Below are 27,462 nucleotides of genomic sequence, written 5' to 3'. Positions count from 1 at the left end.
ACATGCATGATATTTTTATTGCTAAAGCCAAATTCTAACTGTCAGATTGTATGAACACTTACTGAGGAATTGATGGATGAAAACATAAGCAGTTTGAGTACTCAAGATGAATGCTCCAAAGAACACAATTAGTTAAAGAGAGCAACACATTAAAGCATTATTGTTTACCACATTATTATGGAAAAAGCACTCATGACAAGCAAGACTAATACATTTCTCTGCTTTCTCTCGTGCTCTTGACCAAGTACCCCATTACTTTATTATACAGTTTGTCTTGATATTATTCACACATGTATGTTTGTCACAGATATTGGAGAATGCCTAAATGGCCTTCATAACTGCTCTCAACTGTGTGTGGAAATAACAGGAGGATTTGTGTGCAATTGTTTCACTGGGTATCACTTGCTAGCAGATAGAACAACCTGCATAGGTTGGCATATTATGTGTACATCAGTGTTCAACTATTGTCTTCTGTTTTAGATATTGATGAATGCTTACAAGGAACAGCAGGATGTAATCAAGATTGTAGGAACACTGAAGGAAGTTTTGTTTGTACATGTAATGATGGATATCAGTTACATCACGACAATCTGACTTTGTGTGTTGGTATGGTTCTTTACAGTCATAGGCAGTGATTGTTTGTGCATGTTTTGTTAAGATGTAAATGAGTGTGTGGAGTCCAATGGAGGATGTCAACAAATCTGTGAGAACACTATTGGTAGCTATTCATGTACATGTCGTACTGGATATGTACTTGGAGTGGGTGATCACTATTGTGAAGGTATACAGATAGCACAAATTTACATGCATATACTGTACGTATGCAAATGTACATATTAGTAAAACTTGGAATTTTAATTGTTAGTATGGAATATAACAACACTGCAACAAGAATCTTATCTTTGCTTGCTTAGAGAATTGTGACTATTACTTGGACTATACCAGACCAAGAAAATGGAAATTAATTTACCTCATCTATTTAATATGCTTAATATAAAATTTCATGTGATAAGGCATTCACCTTTAGTTTGTAAGACTCACACTATGGGCTATAGTCAGTTTAGAAAGTACGTATGTAAGCCCATACTGTTTCTTCAGTGCACAGCATAGTGGCTTAGTGATATAAACACTATATACACACACCCTATAGCTGAGCACATCTGAATCTTAGTTGGTGGAAATGCTACCTTCCCTTATTTTCCCATTTTTTGGGATAATGTTTATAACAAAAAATCATGATATTCCAATAGAACAGTCACTTGTTTTAAATTAATTTTTGTAAAAGCAAAGAGAATCTTAGAACTTCCAAAATGTAAAAACATTTCATCCCTATGAATGGTATCAATATCAGTTGTATGGTTCAAACTCCACTGTGTAACTTTTATTGCTAAAGTTGGCTTCCTTACTCTTTGACTCAAGTTCAATAATTTTCTTTTATAGACATCAGTGAATGTCAAACTGATAATGGAGGGTGTACACAAACATGTGATAACACTGATGGATCTTATCAGTGCTCCTGTTGGGATGGATATGAGTTGACTAGTGATGGTTACAATTGTACTGGTGGGTGGATTGTTTTGTTGTAGTTAACACTGCAAGACATACATTGAGTGGTATGCCGTGTGAAAGTATAGTTTATAGACAATAGAGTGTGATAAAGACAATATATTTACAGATGTTAATGAGTGTGAGAGATTCCCCAATGGAGGATGTGATCACATTTGTACTAACACTAATAGTAGCTACTATTGTTCTTGTCATGATGGATATGATCTTGGAAGTGATACCTCCAGTTGTATTGGTATGTGTAATACATTGTGTGTGGCTAATAGTTACTGTTGTGATTCAGATATCAATGAATGTCAAACTGATAATGGAAGATGTACACAAACATGTGATAACACTGATGGATCTTATCAGTGTTCCTGTTGGGTTGGATATGAGTTGACTAATAACAGTCACACTTGTACAGGTAGGAAAACTACCACACACTCTGGTGGCGATACTTTTTACTATAGAGAAAACACTTTTCTATACTTCTTATCAACATTACATCTGCAAGATACATGGTAATGTGCCATGTAGCCAAGAAAGCCAGCATGCCACACTGTGGGTTTGGGAAATTTAAAATACAATAAGTAGTAAAGTATTAACAAAATAAAATTTGCAATATAGTAATTATTATAGCTTCTATCTTTCATAATCATCATTGTGCTTTGGGGTACCTAAAATGCAAAAAATCAGCTAAGCTGTAAAAAGGTGTGGTCTTTAAAATTCTGGGTGATAAAGTTGTGAAATCAAAAGTGGTGGCCAAGAAATGGCTGCAGTGACATCTATGCCAAACACCAGGGATACATTATTAAAACTGATTGGCATTATAGCATCATTGGCTTCATTGCAGATATTGTCTTTGCCACCATGCACCTTTGATTTCACAACTTTTTCACCCAGGCTTTTAAAGGCCACGCAGCATAGCAGATTTTGCAAGACTTGGTACCCTTAAGTACAGGGACTATTCGGTGTGGCTGAACTGGACTTGGTGAACCAGGTGAGGCACTACATAATTATTATGGGTACTAAGCAAGTAAACATTGCTAGCAATGTTACCCTAGTCCATAGAGAAGCTTGTTTTTAGGGAAGAGCATCCACCACTGAGTACTTTCAAAAGTATGCCATAGGTTTGCAAATTCTGTAGTTGTGATATGTGCTGCCAACTGCAAATTGCCAAATTCTACTTGCTATCATTCGTCAAATTTTTCCTCCACTTGGTATACATTATCATAATAAAGTAATGTGTACAAGAGTGACAAAACAGTAGATGCACTAGGCAAAAAATTGTTTTGTGATAACAGTAAAAACTTTGCTGTGTATAGCAGATCATTCTAATAAATTATGTGAATATTAGCATTTCTAACTAATGATCTAGCTGTCTGTTCTGGTGGTTGTCTTAATGGAGGAACATGTAGTTCACCAGAAGTGTGTACATGTACTCCAGGGTGGACTGGTAACAATTGTGAACAAGGTGAGAAGAGATGTTGTTATGAGTGATATCTACCTCATGATCATTTTCAAGACATCAATGAATGTAATGGTGATCATGAGTGTGATCATGACTGTTCTAACACTAATGGATCTTTTGTGTGTTCATGTGATGATGGTTATCTGTTACAAGCTGATGGAAGGACTTGTGAAGGTATAAGGTGATACTATCTTTATGTTATTATTCCATATTATATACCAGGGAGAACCTGTCTTATTCCGTATAACAGTACTGTATACACATAATATCTGTATATTTGAAAGCTACATATGCCTAATTTTACACATTTTACAACATTTCCTGAGGACATTAACTATCTAAGTAAATATACAGTTAATAGCCATTTTTGCTGTTACGTATGTATAGATACGTAGTTTGTTGGAGTTCTTTATGTAAGTAATTGGTGAAGGGGCAAGAACTAATAAAGTCACTGTTTAGTGGTATGCTATTTAATAGTGACTGTCTATGCCTATAAGCATTACACAAAGTTATGCACTACAATGGGAGTTTAAATCCAGCTACATAATAGAAGGCCTTTACCACATACTAAACATCATGATATTTCATAATGTGAACCAGAAAGGTTAGAATTACTCTGTATATAACTTCTAAAACGTTGTGGTGGTCTACACGTCACTAACTAAGGTCATGACTTGTAAACATATTGTACATTCATGTAATAATTAAATCACAATATACTGTAATTGCATAGAGTAAATTTAGTCCACTTTATTCAGATATCAATGAATGTCAAACTGATAATGGAGAATGTACACAAACATGTGATAACACTGATGGATCTTATCAGTGTTCATGTTGGGATGGATATAAGTTGACTAGTGATGGTCACAACTGTTCAGGTATGTTGATGCGTACATTCTAGCATATAGCACAATAGTACTGTATACTAGGGATCATGAAGGTTTCAGATTTACTGGCCAAAAACATCACCCAAAAACCTGCCTCGCAATACCTTCATGACACCTTGGCAATATTGGTGAGGTATAATCAAGTCCAAACTGTCTACAAAGTAGCCAAAAATGTTCCCAATAAATTGCTACAGAATTTAAAATTTAGCAGAATTTTCTACTTACAGACTAATTAACTAACTGCCTACCTGCCTGCCTGCCTGCCTGCCTGATGCCTTCAGACAAGTGTAATGCTAAGGCCATACAGGCCTGATTTTTTCACTGTTGGACATCGCTTCAGCCCAACTGGTGCCTTTTGGCATACTACAGTAAGTACAATGCATGCTTCCAGTGAAAGGTGTCAATTTGCGGTAGCATAGTGTGATGGCTTCCCTAGCAATGGGAATTGTCCAAGTTTTCCATTGTGACTGGATAAATTGTAAAGGTCCTTCACATAGTGTTCTTCATTTGTGACCTAATTTGGGAAAACCACCTATCTACTCGCATGAATAGATTGTGAGAAATGAGATTTTAAACATTTCAATCCAGCATAACTTGGGAAGGTCAAAAGCTATGAGTTTTAAATTTCACCGTGAAGGCAGCCAACCATAGTGTTTATTTAATTCAATCCATAGCAAGCTAGCTATTGATATAACCATAATTTTGAGCACCTTTTTTCACGACTGTATCTGTCACACAAACACGTCACCATGTGTGGTGGTGGGGATGTTGGGCAGGTGATTTATATACTGTATGAACAGATAGGGTTATGTGGTGCCTCCAGCCTTAATATTGGGCTCTCAAGACTGCTTGTGCTACTGAAAATTAAAGAAATGTATGTAGAAAATATCTTTACACCTGTCCAAGGCTGTTTATGTCTCTAGTCGCATATTTTCAGCTGGCAAGTGGCATTACAAGGTGCCAGAGCATTCCTGGTGGCTGGCACGAAATCCACTCGTGAAAAGCAGCCAGTTCAAACCAGAGGCATGGCTGTGGTGCAAATGTGTAGAGTATTGGTGTGGCTATCCATTCATGGTGAAAAGTGAACTTCGCTGGTGTGTGCGTATATCAACAATTTTCAAAAATTTGGTCACATTTATAATACTGTGTAATGGGCAGAACATAACTGAAAATAAAGTGTAATGGCACTTCGCTTTCAGTAACAGTTGATAGTTGGGGCACATGTTCAGATGCAAATTTATTTTATTGGCATGCCTGGCATCATTTTTCCTTTTGATATGGTATGCATGGGCTTACTCATAATTATGGTATTACAAAAGCAAACAAGCAAGTACATAGAAGGAAAAATTAGGATTTTTCAGTATGATTGGTGATCAGAGGCATAAAAAATAGTGAAAGAAAGGAGGTCTGTTACATGTGCAGATATTCTGGTGGACATTTAATCCCTAATGCAGTCATGGATATAGGAATTAAATATCCACTAGTATATATATACATACAGGTGTAGGCGACCTCCCTTGTTTCACTAGATTAATTTTTTATGGCTATGACATCTAATCAGACTAATTTTTCCAGTTGTAACTAGTAGCTGTAATGAGCTACGTCATGCAAATGATTGTTTGTACAAAATATATAGGATAGGCTTAAGACTGCTATACTATCAGATCACATAAAACTTGCCTTCAACTCACTAAAGTATGCAAATGTCATACACTGGTGCTAAATGAAGTGACAGCTTTAGCTAATATATACATGCCACACTGATAACCCTGTTACTAGCATGCCTAGCTGCTGTGAGGATTTTCTTTTCGACCAATGTAATATACACTATTAAAGAACTTTGGAGTGAAAGATAAAAGCAAAAAAAGTGCTATGTATATTTGCCATACAGCACAGTTTATGCAACCGCAGTGCTGTATTAGTAACTGCAGTATTATATCAAGGTAGTTATAGCACTGTGCATGGGCAGAAGAGAATTAGTTACACAGTGCCTGACCCTAAAATTGAGAAGACAAGGACAATTAACTGGAGAAGAAAGCACCCCAGAGGCAGAGAAAAAGCACTCCAGAGGGTCTTCAAGTACTGTACATCCGTATCCATAGTGAAGTCAATAATTTCATTGCTTGGTGAGTCTCGAATAGTTTTGCACAAGTTTTACTCAAGCTTCAGCTCGAAACTTGGAAGTTGCTTTGTTCAAAAAATATAGCACTCAAAGAGTGGGTGAGAGATGAAATAAAGCAGTCGGCTTCACCCCAAGCTATATTTGTCTCTTGCCCACTTTTTTGTGCTATATTTTTCATTTAGCACTTGCGGCTAATACATAATTATATGTACACTTATTATGCATATAGTTTACACATGTATGTATAAGTATAATGTTGCTTTGTGTTTATATATACATATTTGAAGGTTTCACTTTACCCACCATTGCTCATTAGTTTGCTATACACTATAGTTAATTAACTAGTTGCGGTTTCTATGACCAATAACCAACCAATACAATTATATGAATACATATGAGGCTCATGTGGAGGAATAGGTGTGCCAGGGTGGAATGGCTGAATTGTCTTGTATTGTTATTGTGTAGCTAACCATATTCCTGGTGTAGGGCACACGTGAGATGCTCATGTGATCCGGGAGACAATTCAGCCACTACAAATCTTCATTACAAACTCATGTGGTAAACAACCCCACAGCTGTCCATATTTTGACACCCTGAACCCATGTCACATTGACCATACCAGGTTAGGCATGATCAATGGAAACGAATTTAGGTGAATTAAAGGGAAGGAGGGTGGGAAAAGCAGCTTCCAAGCTCACTACGGCTTGTCTGTTGAACACCGCTAAGTAACCAGTTGGCGGGCGCCTCAATCTTATTCAAAATTCCCGCCCACACTATGTTGGTGCACGTGACTGCACTGTTGTTCATATTTCCAGATCAACAGTGCTAGCTATATGAATGTAAAAATAACCTTCTAGTTAACACTGTTTAACCTGCAGTTAAACTTGTAGTAAATCAATTTGTTGCCATATTGAGTTTAGTAAAAAGTAAAGATGGTGATGCTGAGGGAGATAGCAGATGGAAAAGTAAAGGAAAAGCTTGATACTTTATTAGTCATAAGCATTGTAACAAGAGTTATTTATGAATAATAAAGAACTGTTATAGTATTTGTGGAAGATGCAGTACAGCTAGAAAAGTATGCTAAGTTATTTACTGGTATATGAACAACAGCTTTGACTGGTATATAAGCAACAGTTTTGTAAAGTATGTCTCAGTTTATGTATGGAAAAACAGCTAGCTTGATCATATCTGTGACATTTTGAATAGCTAAAACTAGCCTAGCCATTAGTTACACAATGAGAAACAGATTGTAATACTGGTCTGATGGCTGAGAACTGAAGCAATTTGAGTACAGTGGATCTTCAGTTATCCGAACAGCTCTGTTCATATAATTAGCCAAAAGTGTTCAGATAAGTGAAATTGTTCAGGTAACTGAAGCCCATTGATCTATATAACAGAGCTTCATTCAACTACTCTAATAGAAGAGTAATTTACTCTAATAAAATGCACACCGATGACAAAATACTCTAATAGAACAGTCACATTTGGCATTTGGATAATTGAAGTATTCAGATAGCTGAGGTTCGGATAAGCAAGGACCCACTGTACTCAATTTACAGGATAAAGATTCCAAAGCAACAACTGGAAAATGCAATATAATGCTTACAACTGTACAAAATTACAGCACCCCAAAGGTGTCTCCAGACTAATACAGCACAAGATGAGGCTGAGTGCTGTATTAGTCCTGAGACACCCTCATCCAAGTGCTGTATTCTTCATAATATATGTCCTACGTTTACACACATATATGTTTGTCACAGATGTTGAAGAGTGCCTACTTGGCCTTCATAACTGTTCTCAAGTGTGTATGGAAATAACAGGAGGGTTTGTGTGCAATTGTTACACTGGATATCACTTGCTAGCAGATAGAACAACCTGCATAGGTTAGACATACAGATATGTGTACATCAATGTTTGACCAGTATAGTTTTCTGTTTTAGATATTGATGAGTGTTTACAAGGGACAACAGGATGTAATCAAGATTGTAGGAACACTGAAGCAAGTTTCATTTGTACATGTTATGATGGATATCAGTTACATCACGATAATCTGACTTCATGTGTTGGTATGGTTCTTTACAACTATAGGCAGCAATTATTTTTAAATATTTTGTTTAAGATATTGATGAGTGTGTAGAATCCAATGGAGGATGTCAACATATTTGTGAGAACACTGTTGGTAGCTATTCATGTGGATGTTATCCTGGATATGTACTTGGAGTGGGTGATCACCATTGTGAAGGTTATTACTAAAGCTAACTTTGCATATCTACATGGATGTACATGCAGTTCATATTAGAGATTGCCCTTTATTCCAAAGTTCTAACAGACCACTCAGTAAAAACCACCTTAGAAAGCATCTCTAACCTTAGCAAAAACCTTAGAAGTTAACTTGAGGTGCACTAGTGAGTTTAAAGTCACAAGGTACAAATAAAAGTACATGTGCTTTAAAAGCTGAAATATTTATACTTAAAACTAGTTAAAAGGAAATCACTTTTCACTGTATAGCCTTTCTTTTGCCATGTCCATGACTTATAATATTATATTTAAAGCATGTGTTGTAATGACAATTAACATCCATTCTGAAGTTGAGCCATTGAGTAACAATATATTTTGTAAAACCATACAAATGCAAAAATCATCTAAGTGTAGATTAGAGACCTAACATGGGGATCTTCATGGATTCTAAAAGTGAGGTAAGCACTAAGCAGTAAACAGAATTTTTGTGGATTATTCTGTTCATTATAACAATTGTAGCTGCAACTTTAAACTCTGTTTCCCATAGTCAAATTCTTTTAGATGTGTTGTGTATAATGAAAATAGTGGCTATATATAGCTACTTGTGTTGGCTCGGGTGATTGGTTAACCACTGCGGACTACTAGTGTAGCAATATGCTTGAGAAAACATAGCAAATCAGTAATCCAAAGTAAGATTTCCAATGCTTGAAATATTTTAGCTAGCATGTCTCTAACCATTCTGAAGATGTGCTAGCAATTTTTTTTTAAAAAACTTCATTATCTTCCAAAGATTAAAGCATATTATGCATGCCATTGTTTAAGTTTATGTGTCAACTTGAAGTGGTCATTTGGAACCCTATTTGAACCCTTGATGGTTTTGTTTGTGCAGATATCAATGAGTGTGCCAATTCCAATGGAGGATGTCAACACAACTGCACTAATACTCGTGGCAGCTACTATTGTTCATGTGCCAGTTCTACTGGTTATACTCTCAATGAGGATGCTCACAACTGTTCCGGTAATTAGCAACAATACTGTTACGTTTAGTATGAGTTGTATGTACAAAGCACATTAGAAATATACTGTTACAGTGGTTGTTGAGCATGTTTTATCTGTTTATGCTCTGTAGGTGTTTACATAATACATTAGGGAGTCCTGATGAAAAGTAATTTATGACCAAGACACATACATTCTCCCAATCTTGTTTTTAATATGACACCATTCATTTTATTGCATTAGTTTGCTAGCAATATTATTAGTGATCCTAAATGGATTTGGTGCACTTGGTCCTTTCTAAAGAGACTATTGCAAAGTATTTTTAGCACTATAGCTTGATCTACATAAGCAATTTAGTGAAAAGTCTATTAATAGTCCTTCTCGATCTTTACTGGTTTATCAACAGAAAGCACCATTGCCTGTGTAACTTTAGCTGAATGAATGTCATTTGAATTGGTGCTTTACGTTGTTCTACCCATACTACAAATGTTTACTCTCTGAATACCTTGTCTATAGTTTGACTTGTTTATATCACCTGACCAGTAATTTTTACTAGACAACTACTTTAATCTGATTACTGTGAAACTGCTATATAACACACAAGTAAATTAATATGAATGACTGTATTAAATCGCATAAAACAAGAATGTGTTATGTATGTTAAATTTCTAAGTGAATTTGAGCAGAACACAATATACTTCTGGAAAAATAATAAGCAAAAGTAAAAAGAATTTCTGAAAAAAAAACGAAAGAAGGAAAAAGTAAACTAGAAAGTCATCCTTATTATGACTATGATGTGTTTAGATATCAATGAATGTCAAACTGATAATGGAGGATGTACACAAACATGTGATAACACTGATGGATCTTATCAGTGTTCTTGTTGGGATGGATATGAGTTGACTAGTGATGGTTACAGTTGTACTGGTGAGTAAACTATCACACACTGTAGCAATTACATTGCCTAAGATATTATCTCAAGTGGTTTCATATATTTGGTATCAATATTAATGCTGAAATTGGTACAGCACTTAAGTAACGCTGTGTGTTGAATCAATAGATTTGTATATATGTGATCCACACAAAAGCAGCCAAGTTGTAAAAAAAATGTGTGGCTTTCAAAGCGTAGGTGAAACATTGTGAATTCAAAGGTGGCAGCCAAGAAATGGCTGCAATGATGCTAATACTAATAATGACACAGAGCTGTCATTATTAATACTGATAGAGACTATAACATCACTGGAGCCATTTCTTGGTTGCCGCCTTTAATTTAGCAACCTTTTTACCACGCCGCACCCTTTATTACAGCATGGCTGTTTTTTGTGTGGATTTCATATCTTTTGTACTTTATGAGGCCCCAAAAACCAGTCTATTAGGTTTAATTTTTCCCACATTTCTTCTATTCATACAGACACAATGATGACTATCAAGACAGAATTATAAATGCATTTGTACCACTTGTTTTAATTGAATATTTGTTAATATTATAGTTAAATTCTAATGAAGCAAACATTTTTTTGAGGACTTCTAAAAGGACACATGTAGAATGTTCCAGAAAAATTTCCATGAGTAAAGACTTATGAAATTATAAACGTTTACTGATGAACTTAGAATGTTCATTAATAAATAAAATTAAGTGAGGTGAATAGCCATGATAGTAGAGGCTCACTGGTTAAGTATCTGGTGTTAGGAGTAAACGTTCCTGGTTCAAAAACTCCGGTAAGATTGTTTTTGACTATTGTGTGTGCACTTTTTACCCATGGTGACGTTCTATTATTTTAATAATAATTAGACATTGAGACACAGGGTTCTACAGAACCTGAAATACCCTTTGTTGTGGTGCACAAGCAAAGTGAGAGTGCTACTACAGAGCCTGAGGGTTTCTAAATCCCATGGAACCAATTAGACCACATTGCTCATTGTTGTACCTTCACTGCTGCTTATAGTACAGTACATTCACAGCTGCTTGTGACATGAGAAATGTAGCGTTCATTGTAGAAACAATCCCAATACACCTCCCTGTAATGGAACTTGCTATCCAGTTAAATGTCCATGCAATGCCAATGTTACAGGCAAGTAATTGCCTCGTTTTGTATCGCCCTTAAGACAGGGATCTATTAAGACATAATAAACAAGGGATTTACAGGATTTAGATACCCATAAGTAGTCAGTGAAATTTGAGTATTTCACCTTGCTGTGGTCTAACACACTTGTTTGTTTGATTTCATACTGCTCTCTATACAAGAACTTGTGGTTGCAAATGAATTCAACAGTGGTACCAATGGAAATTCTAGATTGTTCTAGAACATTCAATGTGTGTTCTATTAGAATTCTTCAAAAAAATGCATGCTTTATTACAGGTTTATCACAATAGTATTACCAAAAGGTCTACTAAAACATGTAGTACAATGTAATTATAATTGTTGTCTTCGATAATCATCATTGTGTCTGCATATAAATAAGAAAAATAATTATTTTTATGTAATACAATTTTTTCACAGTGTGGCTGTTTTTGTGTGAATTTCTTTCTGTTTGTGCTCTATATGGCTCCAAAGCCAGCCATAGACTGGCTTTGGAGTTTGCAGCCTTCAATAGCCTGGTGAAAAATGCTGTGAAACCAAAGGTGGCAGATGGCTGCAATGATGTTAATGATAATAATATATTTTAATAATGACTGTATTAACAGTTAGCATTAACATTAGCATTAACATCATTGCAGCCTTTTGTTGGGATTTCACAACTTTGCCCCAGGCTTTTGAACGCCACACTCTTTTTTATACAGCTTGGCTGTTTTTTGCATGGATTTAAATTTACATGAATATTATATGTATGTAGTGTACAATGAGATAGATCCTTATAATTGCACATCAAAGTTTGCACAGAAGTTTGTGTATGTAAGGCAGTTTTTTTTTCATCTGGTAAGGTGCATAACTTATTACAGAGGTGTAGGTTTGGTCACATATTTAAAATTGCACAAATGAAACCCACAACACCACAATGTTACATACATATTAAAACTAGATACTTGTGATTAGCCTGATATGTATACGTATGCTTTGGACTATTATAGTATAATCCCTATTGTCCATGCATGTTGCACTATTGCGTATGGAAGCATCATGCCATCATCATTGCCATATCATCACTGAAGTACAATGAATTGCACACTAACACAGTAACAATGCAGAATAATCTAACATGCAAAATAATACAGTGAATTACATACCAACTCACAATGATTGGTTGTCGCGATGGAGCAGTATTACATGTACAATTGACACCTCCAAGAGTGTTAACACAACCTTGATTACATCCCTTGTAAGCATTCATCAATATGTGAAATAAAAGACTTGACAACTATATTGTGTGTAATTGCATAAGTGTAATAGTTTTAACCTTCACAGGAAATTCTATCCTCTTGTAACTCAAAACCATAGAAACAGCTGCAATCAAATCCACCAGATAGCTCCACACAGATTTGAGAGCAGTTATGTGTGCCAATAACACACTCCTTAATATCTACACTTACCCTTGTTTATCAGAAATTGAAAATGAGTGTGTATCATACAGTACGATAGTACTGTATACAGATAGTACTGTATAGTAGGGACCACAAAGGTGTAGGCATGACCCATGAAAAATATCACCCAAAAACCAGCCTCACTTTTCCCAGATATGACAATGAGGCAGTTATTGGTTAGTAAGCCCAAACAAACCTTCAGATCAATTCAAAATGTTTCCAACAGATTGCTACTAACAGAATTTAAAAAAAAAATTTAATAGAATTTTCTACTGACTGAGTAACTGACTGAATAACTGACTGATGCCTTTTTTCCAAACGAACGTAACTTGATAACGACTAAGGCTACAGGCTTGATTTTTTACTATTTGATGTTGCTTTGGTTCGAGAGGTGCCTTTGGCATACCGCAATATGTACAATGCATTCTTCATGGACTTACCAGTGTCTTCCTTTGTGTTCCATTCATCTTTGCTGACCGGAGAAAAGTGTTGATTTGGCAGTAGCATGTGATGGCTTCCCTTCATACCAGAAATTATCCGCATTCCTCATAGTTGCTACTTTGATTGCAGAGTTGCTTTTTGAACTGCTCTTGAGATTCGTACTGCTGTGTAATGGGTTGAACATACGTAGCTGACAATGAAGCATAATGGATACTTTATTTTTCAGTCAATAATACTATTGATATAACTGGGGTGCACGGTGTCGCTTCTTTCTTTTGATCTGGTATGCGTGGGTTCACCAGTCACAATAATCATTATTTGTGACCAGATTTTACAAAACTGATCCAAATCACACGTCAGGCAAAATCAAATTAACACCTCCATTGGATAGCTACACTATCGTACCAGTAGTTTGACACTCAGTATCACTCAAACTACTTGAGGCTGGTTTCAACAGATGTCTTTTCTGGGTGGTGTGCAGACTCGAATGGCAGTTTTAGGCCTTGTGAAGGACCTGGATTGGCAAGAATCAATGGTTTGCTGGTGGACAGCCTGATAATGTTGGCCAGACGTTTTTCTTTGGATTTTGCTACATATCAGCCACTGAAGAGCCAGCACAGCCCTGTAATCTTGTCCCTGGACTCCAATCATGGTCTTCCTCCATTTTGAGGTCTAACCCTTGCCCACCCCACCACCCCACCACCCTCCACCCCTTTGTGAGCACTTGTGATACTACTTCGCTCATCCAACTGCTCAGATTTTCTATCTTATTTGGTGGGAAACTCTACAAGCAGCTACAAGTACTGGAAGTGGCCTAAAAGATAACAGATTGATGCATCTTTAGTGTAAATTTCATATGCGTGCTTGCTATCCTTGGAGAGTTATGCTGGCTTGGATTCTTTAAAACTGTTTATCTCGAAACTTCTAATGTGCAATTTGGATCATTTTTCCAAAATCCAGTCACATTTACAAAAAAAAAGTTGACAAACAAGTACACAAAAAATTGGAATTTTTAACCAGAATAGGGACCATAGCATTGATAAAAAGTACTGAAACAAGCTGGACTAGTGCAAGATATTAAATCACAGTAAAACAATAAGAAGTGTTATATCCCTACTATGAATTTCCATTATGGTACTTAAGCACAGTAAGTATATAACACTTCTTATAATTACTGTGATTTAATATCATCCACTACTCCAGCTTGTTTCAGTACTTCTTATCGATGTGCTATAATATATGGTCCCTACTTTATTAAAAAATTCCAAATTTTTTCTGTACTTTTTCAAGCATTACAAGTGTAGGCGTATGTTTATATTACTAGGCTAGCATTGGTACCTGCTCTATATATGTGACCAGATTTGCAAAAAGGGGTCTTCAACACACACCCAATATACCAACTTTGACGATTTATAATAATTATTTCAGATTACAATAAGGTATTGGCTTGAAATTGTGGCTGTAGTGAGAACCAAGATAGGGGAGAAAAATTGAGGTTTTTATGTGCCTTGCCAACTAAGTTATGATCTTCCAAATGTATATAATTGGATGCATTTGGAAGACACCTTTATGCAAATCCGGTCACATATATGCATCCTATTATGTATGTTAGACACACTTTTTGTTTAGTATTTATTATTATTTATTTATTATTATAAGCAACAGAAAAACAAGCACAAGCACAGAAACAATACAAGTACAATAGTAAAAAATTAAGTCAAATTGTCGATAATAGCACCATATTCAAAACCTAGGCAATGCCACTTAGTCCTGGTTCCTCTTATACAAAGTCCAGTAGCTTGTAACAAAGCAAAAGCCAAGGTAGCCCTAATCCAATACAAAACTTCAGAGCAATTTTTTGTGTTGTTGCAAAAGTTTTACTACACTTACAGTAGCAACAGAAAAAAGCCAAAACTTGGTGGTAAAATGCACAATGACCTGCATGTATGTACATGTGTCATGCATATATTATTTATAGTATGTACCTATTAAATTTTATTGACTTACCAATGATATCAACACTCCAAGCTGGGCAAGCCCCCATATTTATGCCCTGGCTATATCCTACTTGTTTTATTAACATTTTTATGCTAATGATGATGAATAGCATCAGTATGTGCTATTTATTGTAGATACAAAAATGAAAAAGTATTGAGCACAATGTGTCTATTGAAGAACAGATACACTGTAAGTGAAGAAAGGTGTTGCATAAAACATAAAAATGTACACTGGAACTTCACTTATCCAAACCCCTTGGTGGTCCATAATTAAGTCTGAAAAGTGTCTCTGAAACTAACCTTTAAAACTGCATATAGAACATTTAAAAAATGTCACTACTCAGAAAGAGCAGTCATTTCCATAGTTCGGTTAATGGAGAATCCGGATAAGTGGTGTCCAGCCAACTGAGGTTCTACCACTGTATTTAGCTAGTAAGAGAAAAGCTTACGTATATAAAGGCATGTGGCATGAAATATTTACATTGCAGTTAACAATTCAATTTCACATACTGTAGTGTTGCTTCACACCATAGGCAGTGGAAATGGAACTATGCCACCCCCTTTATTTTTATTATGGGATAATGCTTGCAAGAAAAGATTGAGATACTCTAATAGAGCAGCCAGCTACTCATAAGTCAACTACCCTAATAGATCAATCACCTTTACAAGCTGCAAGTAACTACTTTATTTATAAACAAGTCTAAAATAGGCTCAGTCTCAGGGCTTCTGAAATTTCCTATGGGCACAGTAATAAAAGTCTATTGTTAATTATACATGCACTTTGTTGTATTAACATACATTCTTGGGGGAATACAAACCTTCATGATATACATTCTGTACAGTACTATACTGTACTGTTTGATGTGGGTGCTTGTAATGTTTAATTGTTGAGCCCTTGCAATGAAAATAGCAGTCTAGCATATATATGAATGGAAAATTGTCCTTGATCTTTGCATCTTTCCTCTTACTAGTCACAGTTAGTGAATTCTATTAGTGTATAGAGTAATCAAGTCCTAGTATAGTGAACTTTCATTATTGTCAGTATATAATGTAATTAGTTGTTGCATCTATGTCCATTTATTAGATATCAATGAATGTCAAACTGATAATGGAGGATGTACACAAACATGTAATAACACTAATGGATCTTATCAGTGTTCCTGTTGGGATGGATATGAATTGACTAGTGATGGTCACAATTGTACTGGTGGGTAGAATGTTTTGCTGTAGCTTCTCACCAATTAAGATATGCATTCAGTCATGTCATACAAAAGTGCTTCGCTATATAGAATATGAATACCTATACAGATGTTAATGAATGTGAGAGATTCCCCAAAGGAGGATGTGCTCACATTTGTACTAACACTAATGGTAGCTACTACTGTTCTTGTCATGATGGATATGATCTTGGAAATGATACCTCCAGTTGTATTGGTATGTGTGATACATTTGTGTGGCTAATAGTTACTGTTGTGATTCAGATATCAATGAATGTCAAACTGATAATGGAGGATGTACACAAACATGTAATAACACTGATGGATCTTATCAGTGTTCCTGTTGGGATGGATATGAGTTAACTAGTGATGGTTGCAATTGTACAGGTAAGTAAATTACCCATGAAAGATCATTAAAAGGCCTGATAGCTGTACTCTGATTTTAGCTAACCAATTAGTATAAGTGCAGCTATTTACTTTTTCTTTCAGTATCGTAAGCATGTAGTTAAAGCTCCAAAATGGCTTCTACTAGATTGGAGATAAAAGGTAAAGGCAAGGCACAGGGGAAGACACTCATTGGATACATGTCACACGTGAGTTTGTTATTGTGGCGTATAATTCATCACTCGGCCTCCAGCCTCTTAACTGTGGTCTGGCAGGTAGGCTGGCAGGCTGACCAATATTGATGTTTCTGTAAGAATATTCTTAATTTTAACACTACGTAGATCTGGCATTATAGATACACCAAGACACTTGTGTGATGTATGTTTCATTGACTTGATAGTAGTAGCATCATTTGGGGGCACCATTTATTTGGGGAATTCTACTATTCATATTGTATTATAAACTTGCTAGTGTGTATTGAGATACCTTACCCAGAGGCTAACTTGAGATCAGCAGTAATTTCGAGATACTCTAATAAAGATGCCACCCTAATACAACCATGTTCAATATTGTAATGGAACAGTCAGTCATACATATCATGGCTATGTTATAATTAAACAGTAATGAACAAGTGTATTGAAAATGGTTAATTTAAAGGATTCAAGTGATACAAAGTATTGCAACAAAAGATGTGAATGATTGTATTGTGCAATATAGCTTCCTATACTTTAAATTAACAATTTTTTAATACACTGGTCACTTAAGAGAAGAAAATGTCTACCACTATTTCTTTTCAGAATGGTCTGCCAATAATCACTAACATACCTTTTTCGTACTTGTTTGTTGACTTTATTGTAACATAATTAATTTTATGACTGGTGAATCAGCGTATACCACATCAAACGAAAGTACAGCATGAGACCAAACATAATTATAATAAAATTGATTATGTGACTAAATGCATATCCTGATTATCATTTTTACTGAAAAGCAAAAGGAGTGGATACAAAGGAGGACAAAGGTAAATCCATGATGCATGTTGTAGCTGCTATGGTTGACAAAAAGGCATGTCACTGGCCTAAACAACATACAATAGTGAAGAAAGCAAACCCATAGCCTAACCATAGTCAAAGTATGCTTGGCTGAAGGCATCAGCCAGTCAGTCAGTTAAGCAAGTAAGTACAAAATTTATTTCATAGTAACTTGTTTGAAGTGTTAGGGGTGCAGTATAGCTCTGAAGGGATGTTTGGGTTTGATTATACCTGGCAAGTGGGGGTGAAGAAAAAAGTAAGGCACTGGTTTTAGAGTGAATTTTTTGTGAGGGAGGTACAAACCTTAATGAAATCTACTAGCCATACAGTACTTTTGTGCTGTTAGATAGAATGTGATAAGGACTATCCCACAGATGTCAATGAGTGTGAGAGATTCCCCAATGGAGGATGCGATCACATTTGTACTAACACTAATGGTAGCTACTACTGTTCTTGTCATGATGGATATGTTCTTGGAAATGATACCTCCAGTTGTATTGGTATGTGTGATACATTGTGTGTGGCTAATGGTTACTGCTGTGATTCAGATATCAATGAGTGTCAAACTGATAGTGGAGGATGTACACAGACATGTAATAACACTGATGGATCTTATCAGTGCTCCTGTTGGGATGGATATGAGTTGACTGATGCTGGTCACTATTGTGCTGGTGAGTGAATCACTTATGATTTACTAGCTTGACGGAACACCAAGGAACATCTCTCTAAAACAACATACATGTCCTGTTCCTGTAGAGGTATTAGTGTTCTGCTTCTGCTTTTGAGAATGGACCATGGTGCCATATGCAAGTGAAAAGCACAGTTTCTTAATTTCTTCCTCTTACAGTGCGGTTTGCCAGATTTTTTGGCTGCACAACGATCTACTGTATGTCTCGATATAGGACTGGAATAGTGGGGTGAACAATGCTAACTAATAAATTTAAGTCCATAGCCTGCATGATGAACAACTGCCATGCTCAGTTATGTAAATCTTGGTTGTCCGAATATCAATTGTGTTTCTTGAATTATAGTATTTTATTGTTAGTGTGCATTCTATTAGAGCAAATTAGAGTGTATGCATGTTTTAATAGAGTACATGAGTGGAGTTCTGTTATATTGGCTTCATAAATTCATTTACGCACCTGACTAGCTTGGTGTTCAGATACTTAAGGACCCACTGTGCTACACATTTTGTGTGGGTATTAGATATGTATCATATACAAATTAAAGTTGGTACTTAGCTGTTGTCCCTAAGATAAATATAGTGGTATGTATGTACAAATTATTGTTCACACACACACACACACACACACACACACACACACACACACACACACACACACACACACACACACACACACACACACACACACACACACACACCCACGCACACGCAACGGATGCACGCATGCACACACACACACACACACACACACACACACACACACACACATGTACTACACACACACAATACACACACACACAGTACTGCCCAGAGGTAACATTACACTCGTGAACAGCTGACACTCATGTAGCCCATTGTCGAACCGTGAGTTTCTTTGGTATGTGTGCTAGCTACCTCACCATGTGTAGCCATGACACGCGAGCTCCCTCGGGTGGCTGTTCCAGTAACCGTGTGCCTTTGCATGTGACGTATTCCAGCCGTGTGTCGTGTCAAGCCGTGGCCTGGATTTGAGCACTCGTGAGGAATTGTATCGTTACCTCTGGACAGTACTGTACACGCAATCTGTGATTGTCTTGCCCTCCCACCATAGATGCAAGCTAAAATTTTTAACTTGCATAAATTATATATGAGATTAAGTAATTTACAGTTACTTTGTTACTTATTAACTATTTGGCATTAATCTTATTCTGGTAATTTATGTCAAAAATACATCAATCAACACAAACTGTTATCATAGTAGTGTATTATATAGGCTGACCATTCATATGGACTTTTATCAACAGATATTGCAGAGTGCCTCATTGGTACACACAACTGTTCTCAATTGTGTGTGGAACTACCTGGAGGATTTGAGTGCAATTGTTCTTCTGGGTACCAGCTACAAAAGGATGGAATTACCTGTGAAGGTCAGGACTTTTGAGTCATTGTGTAGGTATACAGTAGTTCCATAGCACTTTCACTACAGATATTGATGAATGCTCACAAGGAACAACAGGATGTAATCATGGTTGCAGGAACACTGAAGGAAGTTTCATTTGTACATGCTATGTTGGATATCAGTTACATCACGATAATCGGACTTTGTGTGTTGGTATGTTGTCTATAGTTTACCTTACAGTTTCTTTATGAACATTTCACAATATTCTTACACAAAAAATAGCGCTAAAATATCCTGTGTATCACAGTGAATGTACTAATTAAAGTGTAGCTGTAAGAGATTTGCCTAATGTTTGCATCTGGAGCCCAAGAAGTGTTGTAATTGTATATAATATTATATACATTAGGTAAAGTTGTGGTATTGATACAAAGTATGGTAGCTAATTAATTACTGGGATTATGAAGAGCTTTACCACCAAAAAATACTACTATAATGGTTTGCTGAGTAAGGCAATTTTGGCTACAGAATCTCCAGTGGCGTAGCTAAGATGGGTACTGGTAGGGCACAGGCCCAACCAATCAGTTCCAGTGCCCTACCAACTCAAGTAATATACTCATCGTACTTAGCTAACTATAGCTAAATTGTGCAATACAAGGTCCAATACAAAGCCTCCTACAGCTGCATAACTAATAATATTTATTATGTAAACAAAACGTTCGTACAGCTAGTGTCCTACTAGAGATGAGATATTTTAGCTGCAAAATGCCACCAAATTGAATCTCAGCATGTAATTTTCAAAATCTTTCAAGGGGGGGGGGGGGGGGGCATGCCCACAGACCCCCTAACTGCAGCATGCTTTGCATGCTGATTGCTGCAGCCTGTATGCATACAATGGTGCCCAACCAATCCTTCTGGGCTAGCTATGCCACTGAGAATCTCAACAACATTTACAGTGTGTTTCATAGTTAAATGATATACTTTGTGCCTTGTAGCATTTATGGTGCATATGGGATCCTGAATAAATATTTTAAATTATGAATGTCTTGATTCTGACAAGCATAACCCATATCTTACATAAGCACATTGTTTTTTTTTGTACACATGAAATACTAATTGTAAATATGTGTAAATGCAATCAGCATGACTAACTAACTAGGTATAGTGTTTAATTTGCACTTGATCTTTCTTGTTTCTGCTATTTTTACTGTACTGATTCCTACTAAGTTATTAAAATCCTAATTTTGCATTCACTTGTTAGTCAACTTTTGGTAGCATAATTATTATTGTGAGCTCCTGTAACTTACATCAAAGGAAAAATATAGTGCCAGGTGTATTAAGCTATAATGAAATGACAAAAATGTGTGCCCTTACTGCCCTAATACTAATAGCTGACAAGAGTTTTGTTGGTTTTCAGTTGTGTTCTACAATACAAAAAATATGCATACAGTCAATGACTAATCAAGTCTTAGTGTGAAATTATAAACAAATTCCATTATAATACGTGATAACACACAAGGCCATTGAAATACTGCCTGCAAATTGATACTTGCGCTACAAGCAAAAAGGAATGGGACACAAAGAGGAGAAAGGTATGTCCATTGGTATACCTAAACATTTGCCACCCCAAGCAATGTCTAACAATGAAAAATCAACTCCGTCTTGGTACAAATTATTGGTTTATGATTATGCCAGAACAAGATTCAATCACACCAGATTTATTTTCAAAATGCTTCCTTGTAAATTGTTGTGCATACAGGTACATACGTACATTCAGATTATAAACAAGATACAAACATCATAGCCACAGGTAATATACTTATAAGTTTTGCTAAAATGCTATAAAATAAGCTGCTGTGTATGCCTGAAGGCAACCAGATATTATATATTTCATCAGTAGAAACTCATAGGGAATTGTGGCCATTTTGAAGGTCTATATTATACCAATACTGCAAAGGTGTTGTGAAGGTAATGTTATAGGTTAGTTTATGGTCATTATTTGTTTTGGCAAGAGAATTTCATTACTGCATATTAGTATGATATAGTGAAGAACATGGCTAGCTAGAAAAAAGTGGTCATTTTGTCCTTCTGTGATTTTTCATATAATTTTTATTTATTTATTTATTTTTTTATTATTTATTAAGGCTTTACAGCACAAGTGCTGAAGGTCTGTAGGACACCTGGTCCTACAGCCTGTTTAAAGTTGTTACAGAAAGTGTGTTTGAAAAGGTGGAGAAAGGAGAAAAAAAATCCATGACTAGACCTAGGCAGCCTCGAACCTTACACAAATTAATACAATGTAATGCCATCTATGGTGTGCTATGACTACATGATTAACTTTTGGTGTGAAAGATAATAAACAACCAAAACTAAGAAATTCAAAACTGATGAAGCTTATAGCACACATACAGCGTTTAAAAAATATTCCAGAACAATTTTAAGATTCAATTTGAAATAAGCTATTCTAAATTCTTCCTTGTAAGTAGTTGCACAGGTACACACATTCAATTTTAATATAAACAGGATACAAACATCATAGCTACAAGTAATAATTACAGTACTTATAAGAAATTGTAAGGAGTTGCTTTGCTAAAATGCTATAAACAAGGTGCTACTGTGTATGTAATAGTTATACCATGGGCACAAGTGCTTTGCCTGATATATACGCACAAGCATGAGGGCATTAGCACTGTAGGTGTATGCGGTTATTCTGTTTATAAATTGTGTACAATACGAAGTTTATTTTTTATTGATTATTCAGACATTGATGAATGTCAAACTGATAATGGAGGATGTACACAAACATGTGATAACACTGATGGATCTTACAATTGCTCATGTTGGAAAGGATATGAGTTGATTAGTGATGAAGGCAATTGTACTGGTGAGTTATACGTATCATAAGCTACCACATATCATGCTCTGCTAGCTTTTTTAGAGTACAAATGTCTCTGGAGATCTAATTATATTAATGGTAGGATGGTTAAAATGTACACAGCTGAAAAATTATTTACATCAATCCAACAAAGTTTTTAAAATATATACATTACATAAATTCACATACTAATAAAGCTTCCATCATCTAGATAATTATACCAAATTACCATTAGGCTTAATTGTTGTTGTATAACACATTTATTGCTTGTCTTTAATCACTGCTTGTTAGATTTTCCATCATTTTGAGTGTGTAGTGGTAGTACGTACACAGACAGCAGACCAGTTGATGAATTACTGCAAAAAATGACTCTTATGAGTTATCGGGACTGTAGCAAGTGGTCCTACCATTGATGTGATCACTTTTCAGTTACAAAGATTGAGATACTCTAATAGAAATGCAGTACTCTAATAGAGCAGTCAGTTATAGTTTTCTGTTAATACTTCCATTGTGCGCTTTACACATACAGTATAGTCCTCATCCACAACACAAAAACCTGGCCTGATCATTTATTTTGGCCTGCTATGGTTCTGCTTACAAAGACTTAAATGATATAGCATGCAGGATTTATTAAGTATTTGCTACATGCAAAGTGGCCAATGGCTGTGGGGGTGAGCATCAAATTATTGATGGCATAAATAAAGGTATGTCACCATAAATGTGTTATCTACTCTGACTCCTCAATGGCCAAATTGGTGCTATTAATTTGCAAGATGTCTGTGCATGCATATCTTATCTATTTGTTTGCTATCAGTACATGTTTATGGGTACTTGCTTACTTTCTAAGTAATATTCTATATGCATCAAAATTAATACTAAAATGCCACACTTATGGTGAAGATCAAAACACCACAGTGTGGTATACAGTATGGTGGTACTGTATATGCACAAATCCATGGTATATTTACTATTTTAGAGAGCTTCGGAATGGCACAATAATCATCGAGGGCGAAGCAGTAACCAATTTAGACTATGGCTTGTGTGGCTTTGGTCACTGCCAGTAATGGCAGCTTCCTGATTGAATTAGTGCTAAAATTACTCACTGGTAGGCCTCCTAGATGAATACAATCATCTTTACAATCCAGTGATGTATTCTTTACACTCTAACAATGATTTCTGATGGCTGTTGTGACTGGAATCCAGCAAAGCACGTGATGCATGTGACAAAAATTTTGTCATGGGTATCAAAACAGTTTAGATACCTACCCATGTGTAGCTATTGGATTTTAATTACCTCATTAACGACTAAACTTCAAAGCATCCTATGCATGCTATAGTCTGATAGGGATTATGGAAGTTTATACTTTCTCAGAAACCAGTCTTGGCATATTGGTAAGATAAGACCAAGTTAAAAGTCCCTTTGGTGTGACCCAAATGCTTACAGTTAAGTTAATATGAAATTTTACTTGTTTATTTATTGGAATTTTCTACTGACTGACTGACTGATTTACTTACTAATGCCTTTAGACAAGCATAACTTAATAAATAGCTAATTAAGGCAATGGACTTGATTTTTGTACTGTGAGATGTCACTTCAGTCTGACAGGTGCCTTTTGGCATACTGTAGTAGCAGTATGTACATGCACATGCACACATCATGGACTTACCTTTTATCCTTCTTTGTGTCCCTTTTCTCTTTGCTGACAGTGCAAGGGTACACAGTAGTGTGCAATGGCTTCCCTACATTTGTAACAGGAATCGTCTGTATTTTCCATAGTGACTGGATTGATTGCAGAGGTGTTTCTCATACTGTTCTTCATTTGTAACACAGTGTAATGGGCTGAACATAACTGGAAACAAAGCAAGAAGGCCATGCACTGAACTTTACAGTAATTGATAGTTGAGGTGCGTGTTTAGACAAAAACATTAAGTCCCTGAGTGCCTTTTTTCCTTTTGACGCAGTATTCATGGGTTCACCAGTCACAATTATGTTACAAAAAGTAAACAAACAAGTTGAAGGAAAAATTAAATAAATGTCCACTGGTATATTTTCAGGTGTAGGGAACCTTCCTTCTTTTTATTCCCATGGTCCCTAGTTGAAGTTAATTATTTTGTTTTTCTTGTAATTGTATTTGCAACTGATATACCACATAATTTATTCATTTTGTGGTTATGCTTGCCTTATAATATATGATGTATTAGTAACTTCACACATCCCACACGTAAAATTTAATGGTAAATAACATTCTAGATATAGCCGTCAAATATTATTTACCTGCATGGGATATGAATGGATTGTTGATTAAAATTTTGTCTCCTTTGCTGATACCTCAGCTTTAAGAGTAATTCATGTCTGAAGTATCACATACCAAATTTGCTGGATAAATCCACCAAACCCTAACAAGTACAGTTTCTCTGCTATTTCTGATTCCTACATCTAATCAGTATGGCAAATAGTAATTGTAACACAGTTACTCATAATATGTGACTGTCTCTGGGAAAACCGGTCTTATCGCCCATTTAAAAGTATCGAGAAACGTCGGTTTTAAATATTCTGTGTGTTGTAGCTGGCCAATGGTGGTAGCTACGCATACCAAATTTTCACACGTTTCACGACAATTTCTTACCTTCCTGATCATCCACTGAAGAAGTAGTCAACAGCTAAGTTTCCCGCCATTTTAGATAGTTTTTAAACCGAGGTTGTCTGTATCAGGCGAGCTCCAGAAGGGTGGGAGGCGGGGGCCCTGGAAGGCGGGCAAGATGGTGTTCAAAAATTGAAAAGAGACGTGCTGGGATGAATTAGGCCAAGTTTTATAGGCCATTCAGGGCTCAGAACTGGCTAAAATGAAAGGAAATTTACAGCACAGGTCATTGTCCAACACCACAGAGCTGTACAGCCACACACAGCCATCTCCTGGTTGGCCAGGGCTCCATCAAGACCCCAGACCACTCGTACGGCTTGCCACTGTGCTCTAGAAAAGCAGCCAGCAAAAGCAGACCACTTTACTCTGGTGGACTGTGGCAGTGAAACTTGATAGTGCATTCATTAAGCTTTGTGTTTGTGTGAAAAAATCAAACTTCCTGTCTTGGGCGATAAGAACGGTTTTCGTAGATCCAGTCACATATGACTGAAACATGCTGCATTCTTCTCTTGGGTGCTGCATACAGTACCTTTAGGAATCATGCGTATATTTCAGTCATATCCTTTATAAGCTTGATATAATTCTGATATTTTTATTGTAAACTTTAGCCATTAAAGATGTCCTATTTGCATCTCGACAGGTAAGACAGTAATTTTGTTAAACTATTTACTCAATTTAATTGACACAGAATGGATTAAATATTTTAGCAATTGCCAGTGGCAGTGCAGGAATTTTAGGTTAGTCTGCCATACTTTTGGTAACCCAACTAAACAAATCTTGTATTCATGTACAGTAGCTGTAGTGGTGGTGATTATAATAATCATTATAATAACTATTATGGTGAGAAGAAAGCGAAGGGGGAGCTACACTATTTCAGCAGCTCAAGCCATATACAACCAGTCAGTTATGGAACTGAAAGATGAAACTATTGAGAACACACAGTATTCTATTTCAGTAGCTGTTAAAGATGGCACTATTTATGAAAATCCAATTTATGATACCAGCCCTTTTGCTAATCCTGAAAGCCCATATGAAACTCCTGTACCTGGAAATTTTGATTGTGTGTATGATACTCCTCAAACAAACTCCAACTTGTCATCAATGCATCATAAAGAAAACAAGAGCAACCATGAACAACTTTCACAAATACCAGCTGAAGAACCAAGTGATGATTGTTAATTGAATGCTCTGTTATATTACTAGCTATGCTCTGTTGTGTCAGTCAAGAATTTATTGCAAACATACTCCTGTACATTACTGATTTAAATGCAAATTATTCTTCATTGTTTGGGAATTAATTGCTCTGGTATCAACTTTTTAGTATAGTAGATTAATGTACATAGCATCTGGGAAAATTTCAAGATAAATATGTGTACACCAGCATCACGTGCCTACTTCATCTGCTGCATATTAAATTCTGTGGCATAGTTGTATTGTACTAAGGGTTCCACCACCAAGTAAGTTCCACCAAGTAAGTAATCGATTTCACATAAGAGTTTTTATGAGCCGATCTCTGCTTCGACTAACTAAAATGTAGTCTGTTACTATGGAGTATCTTTTTTGCTACTATGCTACATGTCTACTGGCCAAATGTACAGAATATAGTACCATTCTAAGAGGGAAGCTTACTACTTCCAGTGTTTCTTTCAGGGATGGATCCAGAAGCTTGTAGGGGGGAGTGGGGTGCCCATAAAGTAAGTGCACAATACAGGAGCCAAAATTAAATTATACCGTACATACTGTAAGATATCTGATTGTTTATATCTAAGTGATCCCTATCACAAATGGAGTGGTGCAAGACTACTCAGTGTCGATTTTAAAGATCTTGCTGAGTAGCTTCAATTAATTGCAATGACTGTTCTATTAGAAGTTGTTTTGGTTATCCATGAAATATCTTTTTGCATAGCTGTTACTTGGTTATGTGTAGAAGATATCCTCTGTAATCAAATTAAATGATACAAATGTAGCTGGTATAAATTTACGGCATGTAGCTATATTATGCAATGTACATTGTCCATGTATATAATGTA

At 36.0% G+C, this 27,462-nt stretch overlaps 1 protein-coding gene across 4 annotated transcripts in view; it reads left to right on the top strand.

Moving 5' to 3' along the window:
- The window catches only part of LOC136266716 (fibrillin-1-like), a 69,456-nt gene extending 42,657 nt beyond the window's left edge, over nucleotides 1-26,799 (top strand). Inside the window, exons 23-47 of one of the 4 annotated variants that reach the window (XM_066061721.1) lie at nucleotides 308-430; nucleotides 481-606; nucleotides 659-781; nucleotides 1,441-1,563; nucleotides 1,676-1,801; nucleotides 1,850-1,972; nucleotides 2,927-3,022; nucleotides 3,074-3,193; nucleotides 3,778-3,900; nucleotides 7,792-7,914; nucleotides 7,972-8,097; nucleotides 8,151-8,273; nucleotides 9,159-9,287; nucleotides 10,070-10,192; nucleotides 16,308-16,430; nucleotides 16,532-16,657; nucleotides 16,705-16,827; nucleotides 18,230-18,355; nucleotides 18,404-18,526; nucleotides 19,824-19,946; nucleotides 20,006-20,131; nucleotides 22,677-22,799; nucleotides 26,041-26,072; nucleotides 26,121-26,169; nucleotides 26,226-26,799. In XM_066061721.1, coding sequence (XP_065917793.1) covers nucleotides 308-430; nucleotides 481-606; nucleotides 659-781; nucleotides 1,441-1,563; nucleotides 1,676-1,801; nucleotides 1,850-1,972; nucleotides 2,927-3,022; nucleotides 3,074-3,193; nucleotides 3,778-3,900; nucleotides 7,792-7,914; nucleotides 7,972-8,097; nucleotides 8,151-8,273; nucleotides 9,159-9,287; nucleotides 10,070-10,192; nucleotides 16,308-16,430; nucleotides 16,532-16,657; nucleotides 16,705-16,827; nucleotides 18,230-18,355; nucleotides 18,404-18,526; nucleotides 19,824-19,946; nucleotides 20,006-20,131; nucleotides 22,677-22,799; nucleotides 26,041-26,072; nucleotides 26,121-26,169; nucleotides 26,226-26,611 — 3,167 coding nt within the window. In that variant the 3' untranslated portion in view covers nucleotides 26,612-26,799. Of the gene's footprint in view, nucleotides 1-307; nucleotides 431-480; nucleotides 607-658; nucleotides 782-1,440; nucleotides 1,564-1,675; nucleotides 1,802-1,849; nucleotides 1,973-2,926; nucleotides 3,023-3,073; nucleotides 3,194-3,777; nucleotides 3,901-7,791; nucleotides 7,915-7,971; nucleotides 8,098-8,150; nucleotides 8,274-9,158; nucleotides 9,288-10,069; nucleotides 10,193-16,307; nucleotides 16,431-16,531; nucleotides 16,658-16,704; nucleotides 16,828-17,815; nucleotides 18,112-18,229; nucleotides 18,356-18,403; nucleotides 18,527-19,823; nucleotides 19,947-20,005; nucleotides 20,132-22,676; nucleotides 22,800-26,040; nucleotides 26,073-26,120; nucleotides 26,170-26,225 lie in introns of those variants that run through there. The other 3 variants (XR_010706243.1, XM_066061722.1, XR_010706242.1) reach the window with 3 other exon arrangements.
- The last annotated feature ends 663 nt before the right edge of the window (nucleotides 26,800-27,462 follow it).

The sequence above is a fragment of the Dysidea avara genome, chromosome 9 (assembly GCF_963678975.1).
Source record: "Dysidea avara chromosome 9, odDysAvar1.4, whole genome shotgun sequence".
Lineage (NCBI taxonomy): Eukaryota > Metazoa > Porifera > Demospongiae > Dictyoceratida > Dysideidae > Dysidea > Dysidea avara.
Note: the sequence above shows the minus strand (reverse complement) of the source record. Positions and strands in the feature narration are given on the sequence as shown.